Source organism: Myxocyprinus asiaticus, chromosome 21, assembly GCF_019703515.2.
Source record: "Myxocyprinus asiaticus isolate MX2 ecotype Aquarium Trade chromosome 21, UBuf_Myxa_2, whole genome shotgun sequence".
NCBI lineage: Eukaryota > Metazoa > Chordata > Actinopteri > Cypriniformes > Catostomidae > Myxocyprinus > Myxocyprinus asiaticus.
The window spans coordinates 25,964,664-25,975,660 of NC_059364.1; the positions used below are offsets into that span (position 1 = coordinate 25,964,664).

At 40.8% G+C, this 10,997-nt stretch overlaps 1 protein-coding gene across 2 annotated transcripts; it reads right to left on the reverse strand.

The window, feature by feature from the left end:
- Positions 1-343: 343 nt before the first annotated feature.
- Positions 344-10,711, reverse strand: synpo2la (synaptopodin 2-like a). Of its 2 annotated transcripts, none has more exons than XM_051648897.1 (4): positions 10,347-10,711; positions 8,693-8,844; positions 7,331-7,956; positions 344-4,729 (listed from the first exon to the last, which is right to left on the reverse strand). In XM_051648897.1, exons 1-4 carry the CDS (start codon positions 10,446-10,448, stop codon positions 2,142-2,144), a joined length of 3,468 nt encoding a protein of 1,155 aa, XP_051504857.1. In that variant the 5' UTR covers positions 10,449-10,711; the 3' UTR covers positions 344-2,141. The 2 variants fall into 2 exon arrangements, with proteins under 2 accessions (XP_051504857.1, XP_051504856.1); XM_051648896.1 differs by having other exon boundaries at positions 7,331-8,040.
- Positions 10,712-10,997: the final 286 nt, after the last annotated feature.

Consider the following 10,997-nt stretch of genomic DNA (forward strand, 5'->3'; position numbering starts at 1 on the left):
CCCTAGAAGCAAAAATGAATAGGCTACAATAGTTATGTATGAGAGCATTAGCAAGACGCCGAGATCCTGCCTGCATTCTACACTGCAATACACTGTAAAAAAATTTTGTCAGGTAACCTATAAAAATCAGCTTTATATGATGACATGTAAACTAACTGTTGTTAATCTAGTCAACAGTATTATATAATATGACTAAATCAACCTGACTACATTAGTTTATTACAACAAGAATTCAAGTGTCAGATCAAGTAGAAATATCTCCTAAAGGTATCAACTGCACAGTTTCAAATTGTAAAGTGTAGATTCTCATTTCATGCCATGAGACAGAGACAATTGTGTGAAATTTCAGGAATATTTTATTCAAACTTGTTTATACAGTATTATCATTGTACTATAAATACAAGACACTTTTACTAGCATCCTAGGGTTCAACTGATCTTCATTATATGCATTGCAAAAAGAACCCCACTATTCAGAGACATTCATTTTGCAAAGACACATTAATCTAATGATTTGTACAATAGCCAAAATAAGACAATTGAACAAATGAAAGCTTTAATTGCATAGTTAATACAATAAAACATAATAACACTAATGGGAAAGAAAAATAAACAAGATCTTGGCTCAGGAGTTAAACACCATATCTACTTGATCTTTGGCAACATTATTCATATTCTAAATAAAAAATATATATATTTTCACCTACAAAACAGCAAACATTATTTATTCGTTCTCTCCGTAAATCTAATAAACATTGTTGTGATGTTCTTCCTTGTACTTCCATCCATTGTTTCCTGAGTGTTACAAGACCTCAGATTCCTTTCCTTAAGACTTGCCTCATATCTCTGAGGGCTTTGGGAACACATTCTACAACAATCCATCCCAGGAATCATCAGCCTCAAAGCCATTATGTAAAGCATTCAAATATGTCATCTGACAATGAGTATCCTGATTAATTCCAATAAAGCCAGTTGGCTTATTAACCTTCTGATATTCCTGTACAGTTCTAGCTTTGCACTTTTCATGCCTATCTCAACATGACAGATCTGCTTCAGTGCTCAGATAGCCTAAATGTCTGTCTCAAGGACTCTTTCAAACACTGTACGTTTCCTAACTTTAACACTTGCTGATTTGACCACTTAGCACGTTTATATAAAAATAAATCAAAACACGTGGTTTTCTGTAATAGTTCTCTCAAAAATAAATTGTCATAATTTATTCAAAATCTGAATGAATGTCTTCCACAGAACGCAGAAGAGGATATTTTGAAGATGAATACCATTTTAGGTAAGCTTAGGTTTTAGGCTTCGGTTCTGCATATATGAAATGCTGCCTCAAAGCCACTTTGCTGTTGTCATGACATTCAGAATCAACACATAAGGGGCTGTTCACACAGGGCATGTTTTGTGTTCAGTCTGTGCTATTGATTGCTGGTCTGTGTAGACATCTGCCTGTTCAACTTTTATAAACAAATCCTGTGTGAATGACCATGCAGCTCCCATACTGTCTTTGCATTAGTATAGATGGTTAAATACATACAAGAAAAACCAATAACAATACACTATGCAAATAGTTGTAATAAAGAAGACCAACCACAATCAATTTGTACATTTTACAGCTATGTCATCAATATAAGTTACATTTTGAATACTGAACATTCAATCAATGTAAGTCAATTGTAGAAATTTCTTAAAAAGTTTAAAGTTTTCCAAAAACAAGAACAGATTTATGGTTTAATATTTAGTGTTGGGGGTTTAGAACAAACCCTAACCAGAATGTTTGAGGATTATTACAACTGTGATGCCTTGCAAGCACTACAACAATCAAGCAAAAATTAATGTAAAATGTAATAATATTGAGTATATCATATTTAATATAATAAAAGAGACAGATTTTTATATTGAACACTAAACAGAGAATGGTTTTCATAACTAACAATTTAGAATTGTTCTGTTTTCCTTTCCTCAATGATCACTGACTCCAACAGTGAACACTTTTCATCTAATATGAAAAATATAGTTTCCTTGAATCTTCAAGATATATTAAATGCATATGAATACATTTATCAAATTTGAAAAATATGAATTTTGAGAAGGGAACAGAAGCAGATGGTTCAGCTTCTTCGATATAAGGTAATCTTGTCAGTGAGGTAGGGTTCCAGGCCTCCAGGCAAGGGGCTGAATACCCACTCGTGTTGCAGTAAAATGAGGTTTGGGAACTTGAATTGGAGACTTTAAAGGGTTTGGTGGTAGGGCACTTAACTCAGGTGCACTCTTAAACTGTTTAGCAGCTTGGAGCCGAGAGTAACTAAGGCTTGACATACTTGACATGGGAGCTGGGGGTGAGTAGGGCATTGGGTGAGGGATGGGCACAGCTGAAATTCTGGGGCGCTCTGGGAGGCCCGGGGCCGGAGTGGATTCCGGTACTGGTTTAGGTGGAGGTGGTGAAGTAGGTGCGGGGGGTGGGGATGTCATGTCAGAACGGGATAGATGCTCACCATATGTGGACTGTGATCGTGGTACAAGCACTGTAGGGTTCAGAGTTGGGGCTGACATTGGGGTTGGAGTGGAGAATCGTTTGATTTCATAAACACGTGCCGCCTTCACTGGGATCTGCTTAGGTTGTGTCAGAGTATGCCCCTCCCTCTGCTGCCTTTGGTAGGAGGGTGTTGAAGGCTGTGTGTTAAAACAGAACATTGCTGAGTTCAGTTGGTAGGGTTGTCTCCTCATGAAGTCCAAGACTTTGATACCCTCTTTCGGGAACACATAACCACCTTTACTTCCTTTCGAGCTTTCCTCGGACACCTTGGCCCCTCCACGTTGCACCCCGATAGGACAGGAGGGAGAAAGCAGGGGGTTGTAACCAATGGGTGGAGGAGCACGAATGTTGGGAGAATACTTCCATTGGGATGTGGTTGGTGAGGGCTCACGTGGTTGGATGAGATCCTTGACTGATTGGGAGTGTTGAGCCCCAAGAGTTTGAGGTTTCTGTAGAGGTGGAGAGTCTACAACAAAAAAATCCATACGACTCTGCCTACGAGCAAACAGCTCTGCACCTTTCCCTTCAGCCTGAGGGATATATGACATTTCTGGTATGACCCGTGGCTTAGGAGCCACAGGTGGTGGGATCCTTGTCCTATTGTCATCCATGTTCTGGACAACATTTTCAGGTTCAGAATACCTATGCCTGGGTCTTTCATCTAGGTTCTGCACCATAGACAACAGCTCAGGGTTTGGCGAGTTCTTCTTGCTGTCAGGCACCTTAAACATAGGCTTGTATGCACTACGCCGGCGGGCCTCTTGAAGAATACCAGTACGGCCACCAGTGGCTGAAGTTCGGTCGCGATACACCACAGGTGAAAGTGGAGTTACTGGGCTGGATGGGGTCACAGGAGCTGCAGGGGTCAAAGTAGAAGAGGTCTGGGATAGTATCGCAGTGGACTGAGGGATGGCAGGAAGCATAACAGAGGCCACAGTGGTCACAGTGGTGTCAATATGGATTGCAGGAGTTTCAGTGTCTATAAGAAAAGTAGGTTCTTTGGTTTGAACTATGGGAAGTGGCATTGATGGAACCTGAATGTTTTCCACTGAGGAGAAGTGATGAGAAGTTTGAGAATAGGATTCCACTGGTGCAGTAGCAGGTGGAGGTATAGAGTTGCCAGGCATGAAGGGCTGTGTGGGTATCATTTCAGCAGGTACATAAGGACTTGGTTGGCTCATTGTGACCAGGGTAGAAATGGAGGTAGGTAAAACCCCCATGGCATGCTTCTCTGACAATGTTGAAAATGGAGGTCCCATGACAGCCACTGAAACAGGTCTGGGTGTCTTCTTACTGACTGCAGGGTGAAACACAACGGGAGCAGTGGCTGCCCGATTGGTAATGCAGCCTGGGGCAAAAGGTCGGGCGGTTCGGTTTAACACAGAACTGGCAGGAAGTTCTGGTAGAGGAGTTGGTGGTGAAGGCATCATAGTTTCTGAGGGTGTTACTAAGAGATCAGTTATAGGTACCACAGAGGGAGCTGGCGTCATTGTGTTTGAAGTATCTTCATAAACCATAGCAGGGATAGTGGGGATAACTTGATGTCTGTCAATGTTCATTTGTGTTTCTACTGGTGGAACTTCATGGTGTAGTGTTTTTGAAGGTCTGGCAGGTTTTAGAGCAACTGGTGGTGGCTGGACATTGGGCTTTGTTAGTGGGTCTGGTTGTGGTTTTTGTGTCTGAAGTGCTTGCGTCTCTTTCAGTGCAATGCCCAGCATTTGGCTGTGCAGCTGTTCTTGAGCAGCTTCCATCTTCTTAGCATGTTCCTCAGCCCTCCTCCTTTGCTGCTCAAACAACTGTGCCCCCTTCCCTGAGGTATCACTCAGACCAGGACTCAGAGCACCTCCACCCTCTCCTTCCAGACCTCTGGATGCTGATCTTCTCTCCAGCATCTCAAGGTAGTCACTGTCCCAAGTGGAATCAGGTGCAGCAGAAAACCCATCCTCGTCAAATTCTGATTCACTACCAGGAAATACACCATCCTCTTCTTGAGAGTCCTGCCTCATGTCCTCATCAACACTTCCGAAGCTGATCAGTGTGTATTTCTTGGAGCGTTGTCGACGCTTTTTGAACATCAAAACACCCTTTGAGTGAGGGTTTGGTGCATCAGTCAGTAGCGAGGCAATGGTGCGGCACTTGGATTGAGCCTCTTTCACCTGTTTATCCATGATTGTCTCTCCGCGATTCAGTTCTGCAAAATATGAGATGAAAACACTTGAATCAGGATTGAGTTTGAGTTGAATTATGTCTAGAATAAGAATAATGCATTGTTTATGGCTTAACATTATCCACATTTTATGGTCAGTCTTGGTTATTCCATATGAGGCATTTCAGTTATTTCTCCTAATGTGCATAATAATGTCAGCAGTAGTCTTTTGCCACATTAGGCTTGTAATATTGTGCAAAAGCAGTGTGGAAAGTATTAAAGCTTTTCTCTGTCTAATCACTCGCTAAACTCAACTCCTCTGTTAGCATTGCCAACGATAGTCTTTGTATAGGTTTGTGTGGAGTTCTGAGGTCATGTTGATAGAATAATTTTCTCTATTAAAAGATTACTAGGCAAAAAATCAACATAGTGAGGACTTTTTTTAGATTGTAAAGGTTAGCAAAGAACCAGCTTTTAAAATGCTACTGTATAGTAGAATCAACAAGCATATCTGTTCACATGCCAGGGATCCAGATTCAAAGAATTCTTAGTATGACCCACACAATTAGCTTAGCACATTTAAAAATTTGAGTGTTGTCAAAGCTCTTTGCAACAGGGACCACTCATTATATTAATCTATGGCAATTAGAGAAAAAAACGATAATCATTTTGATGCAAAGTTGATTTGTGTACCATAGGGACATGCTTAATTTACCAGTGCTTAATTGTTGTCCCTGAGAAGAGCATGGAAATGTTTAGAGAGCAGATTAGGGTTGTCTTTAGATTTATGTCTGTTTATTTATTCTGGTGCTTTAAATGCCACTGCCTCAAATAGCTGTGGTTCTGAAGATGCATGTACACTTTATTAAAATGGTACTGCGGCACATAGCTTGAGGTCTTTTAGCATACTGAGCTAAAACTGAAAATCCAATCTATAACAAAGGGCTTCACTCTAAAATGTAACACCAGCAAAAGCAATTGCTTCAGTTATAAAGATGTTGATTGGCTTGTGTAGTTGACCTGATGCATTAATTTAACAAGTCATTTTCACATTGCAGTATAATTTACATGTAGATGACGCATTAGTAAATAATAAAGTTTAGCTGTTTTGTCAGATAAAATAACTGTTAAATCTGAAGTTTTTATCACCAGATGAATGAACAGTTATCATTATACATGTTTTTAATTCATTTATTTATTAATATTCCATTAACAACAGATTAGATTCCACAGTAATAATCTTAGCATAAACACAGATGTCAATATGGCGTTTACCACCTGATCTGGGATCAACAAACAACACATTCCTCAGCTACCCTCCAAGATCAGTGACATACCACTGTTATCTGCTACAGAGCGATTGGCATGGACACTGTGTTATTTGGAATGTAAAACACATGTAACTCATTGTTGTTGTCATGTATGCCTTGTATTACATTTTATGAAGACGAACATGGCTACTGAAGTCTGCTAATATGTGACTTGCACTGATGACCTCTAAGAGACTCTAAATTGCAGACAGATATTTCTGATGATGTCTGAAAACAATACTGAAATACTGAGAACTAACTCAGCGCTAACAATACACAATACACTATTTCAGCTGTGGGCCTAGAGGGAGAGAGGTGGTTTATTGGTGGTGGTAGAAAGGTAGAGAGAATGAGAGCAGCAGACACTGTCACCTGATATGTGCAAGCAAGCAAACAAGCAGCTGGAGATGCTTATGCCAGCTCATGTAAAGCAGTGCTCAGGTTATTAACCCTGTGGGCATCAGGACAAATATAGACACTGGTGCTAGTTAAAATAAATCAGGGATGATCAGCCCACCTCTCCTCAAGAGGTTACATGCAGGCAATCACACTGTAATTTAAGTATTATTCTAGCTGTATTACCTGGGACAAGATGTGACCTTCATAACATATTTACAAAGCAGGTGTTCAAGACAGTATCTGTAAAGCCAGTAAGCCAATCACAAGTTAAATTTAGAACTTATCTTGCCAAGTAATGAAGGATCCAGTGCAAAATAGCTTGCTTTTAAAATGCTACTCGTTTAGAGTTAGTAAAGCATCTATTTATGGGTAGTTAACACATAACATCGACATGAGCTTTTTCTTTTCATCAACTTCAAGATTTTAGGTTAAACTTTACATGAATGTAGAAGACAAAGTGTTTTTTAAGGTGCTCATCATTTCTATGTACTGTGGTCCTGTGACTTCAGGGTTTTGAATGAGACGGTGGAAGCATATTACAAGTTATAGACATACTACATCAGTCATTGGTATTGCATAAATAAATATAGAATTAGTAACCAAATTTGTTCACATATGTTTTCTTTCTTAAAATGAAGTGTTGAATTTGAAGCTAGCTAAACTTTGATGCATGTACTGTATTCATTTGAAATTATGTTTGTTGATTGGTTGGTTTCAAGTCATAACTTTTCATACGAGACAAGTAGTGCAATATCTTGCGATTTAGCCATCTTGGACGAACTATTACTGGCTGCCATAAGACTATGTTGGTGGTGACACTTTGATGTTAAAATACTGCTTTTAGTGTTGTGAAGTGAAATCGGTAAATAACAAACTGCTTAGTTAGTAAAAGAGCACCACCACACTTGACTTTGATTCTAATAATTAATATACTCACTCGCTTGTTTTGCTTTATCCATATATGTTAATGTAAGCTCCTCATCCACTGGATGGTCAACTGGCCCAACCATGGGCACCAACTGACTACGAGAACTCAGCATAAGAGCTTCTTTGGCTCTCTCTGGAGATACAAGAGGAGGAATATTTGTGGGTTCCTGGAACCCACTGTCCTCTTCCATTAACCCTTCTCGTGGGTTTTGGTCATCCGCACTCATGGATGAGGTCTCAGTGGATGTCTGTGAGGACCAGGCTCCAGACAGAGGGGGCTGGTAAATCACCTCTCTGTGGGCTATGCCAGGCAATGTGTCTCCCCTCTCACTAGGCCCCATAGGATGGTACACTTGGGCATCTGAGGCACTGTCATACCCGCTCATCTCAGAAGTCTCGGCTCCCTCTGGTGAAGCTCGACCAGCCTTTGCGGGTGAATTGCTGGGACTGCGTCTTTTCGGCTTGCGTTGCCTTTCATGGGCGGCCACATCTGCATCACTGTCTGTTTCTCCGTAGTAGGCCTCGCTGCCATGAGGAGAGGTCAATCCACTGCGTCCAGTCAGGGATATTAGGGACCCACGATGGATCTGCCGTACACTGGGCTGGTGAGGTCTAGAGCTGGATGGGGACATGGCCCTAAGGGCAGCACGGTACTCTTTATCAATGCGGGGAGAAGGAGCTCGTGCAACCAGAACCACCGACTGGAAGCCAGCCAGTGCCCTGATAGACATGTAAAAGAGTAAAGTAGCACAGGGGTGGACATAAACAGCAGCTCACAGCAGCCCTGGCTTAGAGGTCTAACTACTGTTAATACGGTCATATTCTACACTATAGGGCCAAAGGTTAGTGAAGACCCCCTTCTTCAATTTATAAGGTTTAGCTATTCCAGTAATTCCAGTGAGGACAAATCTTAATAATGATATACTGTATCATACAATGACATTCAAGAGAATTGTGTGCTTCCAACTTGGTGTCAACAGTTTGGGGAGGGCCTTTTCTGTTACAGCATTACAATACCAATGTGCACAAAGGTTCATAAGAAAAGATTTACTGAGTCTGATGTGGAAGAAACTGACTGGCCTGCACAAAGCCCAGACCCGAAACCAATTTAAAAACTTTGGGATGAACTTGAATGCCAACTACGAGCCAGGCCTTATCCACCAACATCAGTTGGATTTGCACTCTTGTGTCTTAATGAGAGCAAATCCCTGCAGGCATGTTTCAAAAACTAAGGGAAGGTCTTCCCAGAGGAGGCTGTTTTAGCAGCAAAGGGATTGATTTATGTCTATGGTTTTGAAATGAAGCACGTATGGGTGTGGTGCTCTACATACTTTTGGCCATGTACCTTTAGCATTGCAAAGGTGTAGCTTACCTCCTAACCCGGATGTGTAGTGTTCCTGGTATGCTGTCGATCAGGTTCATGGCCTGGGCATGCGACAAACTCCCACAGGAATTCTCATTGATGGATACCAGTTCATCTCCCTCACGCAGTCCGGCCCTACATGCTTTACTTCGCTTACGCACCTAGGAGATGAATGTGCCAGATATAAACAGATAAAGAAGATGGATTTAAATGTTCTCCATAGATTCTAAAAAGAGTACACTATAAACACTAGACACTTGTGTTTAATAGTGGATCTGCAAGGAAACTCAATAAGTGACTCATGGGTTTGGTTGTGTGCACAGACTGAAAATAAGCCTATATTGCTCACACAAAATGGGCTTGTTTTTCTTCTTATGCCAAAAGGGATGGGCCATCAAACAAGATGACAACATTGTTCACAATACTTAATAAAACTATGCCTTATGTTTCAAACTATTTTATATGAATATTTGCAACATAACTGTTGTCTGAAACCAGAACAAAAAGCACTTATAGCATATCAGGTGGCTGGGATAGACGGGAAACATGGGAACCCATGTGCAAGTGTGTAAATGTTGTCTTTTCACTCACTTACACCTTGAAATGCCATCTGGAGAGAATATTGGTCAAATCCCTCTCCTGTCTGCCATCTTACCCAGCAAACTAACAGGAGGAAGATAGGCCCTGATTTAAGTTGTTTTGTTCATTCTCGCTCATACTGACTGTAAGTCTTACTTAAGCTGCAATAATCAGTCTATAAATAGTCATGACATTCTGATGTGTTAATGAAATTTAAGATTCTCTGTTCGTTAATTCTGTGTGGCACTCCTGAGTCGCTAAAAGAGCATCATATAGTCTGTGTGATCCTTTGGCCTTTTCAAAGAAAGTGTAAAGAACCATAAAATTGGGATAGAGAGGGGAAACAGAATCAGGACATGATTTAAGTCAGATTCAATGAGCATGTCATGAGCTTCCAACTTTGCCACAGTTCCAACCGGCGTTCAATTTCCGATTCCAATTTTGAAAAGCAGACTGTAATCATGAGCTCTGAGATCAGATTGTATTAAAGTGATCTTAATGGTCTAAGGCTATTATTAGTTCTATTACACTTTTGATGAAAAGTGTGTAGCTACAAATAAAAATGCCAATGCAATGCTCCTCATGGCAGCCAAGATTATTAGAAACATCCAACTACCCTAAAAGATCATTAGTCAGTGAGATAACACACATTAATATTACCTTCAATTATTATTGGTCAAATAATTTATATGAAAATAACCGCACAGCCAATGTCTATGACAAACTGCAGATGAAGAAATGCTCCTGGATCAGATTCCATTGTTTATACTATCTCAAGAGGATAAAATGTAGGTATAATTACAGGTACAGTTCACACTAGCTATTTAGGACTCAAAATGTTAAGGGGTCATCCCACATTTGAGATAGTACTTGAAAGTTCACAGCTCTGTCAGTCATTTTACTTTTTTGGTACAGGATCGGTTCCACACCACAGGGCCTGTGCTTCTGGTGTCCTTTACAGCTTAAGGATTAAATTAGAACTACAGAGCACTATGCTGACATCAGAGTTAAAAAGAAGCAAAGTACATTTTACAATAATTTTTAAGTGTATTTTGCTCTTCTGTGCTCACGAAAACCATCATACCTTGGCAACCTGCAGAGGCTTCTGGTGTTCTATTCCTCCTTGCAGTCTGAAGCCCCATGGTGCTCCTCCAGATAGAGTGATGATAACCTCCTCAGCCACCATGGTGTGGTCTGTGCTTATGTCCTTTTTCCAGCAGTTACTTGGCCTGGGGGGGCCCTTAGTACAGACAGTCCATGTATTTACAGGGCCCCCTCAGAAAATCTCCAAGGGTTTCTTTTAGTAGCCAACCTGAGTTGAGTCTCTAACATGAATTCACACTCAAGCACACAAAGATCCCCTCCCACAACATGAGCTGGATGCTGGTGATAGGAGCACAGCAGTAAAGGAAGTTAACATAGAGAGGGAAAGAGCAGAGATTCCCACCGTCTCCCTATACAGTTGAATTTGTGTTGGATGAAGGTAGGACCCAGTTGTGCTGTCACTCACTGAGCTGGCTTGGGAGGGCTTGTACATTGCTGATATAAAAATAGCCCCTTGCCTCTCTTCTTAGGGATGGTGGGGGCTGAACACTTAAATATTTTTGACAGCACATGTTCAGAATGGAGACAACAGTTCATTTAAGGTTAAAATGTAAAGAAATGGCTTTCAATGTGTACTATCCTACATCGAAGAATATAATATTTCATCTATGTAACTTTGGGTTGGAGGGTA

What these genes read in the sequence shown, in the direction of transcription:
- synpo2la (XM_051648896.1), bottom strand. Translation starts at nt 10,448, where the DNA reads ATGGTGGCTGAGGAGGTTATCATCACTCTATCTGGAGGAGCACCATGG. An exon ending in AGCCTCTGCAGGTTGCCAAG is followed by an intron (nt 8,845 to 10,346) that starts GTATGATGGTTT and finishes TTCATCTCCTAG; the next exon opens with GTGCGTAAGCGAAGTAAAGC. An exon ending in CTACACATCCGGGTTAGGAG is followed by an intron (nt 8,041 to 8,692) that starts GTAAGCTACACC and finishes CATGTCTATCAG; the next exon opens with GGCACTGGCTGGCTTCCAGT.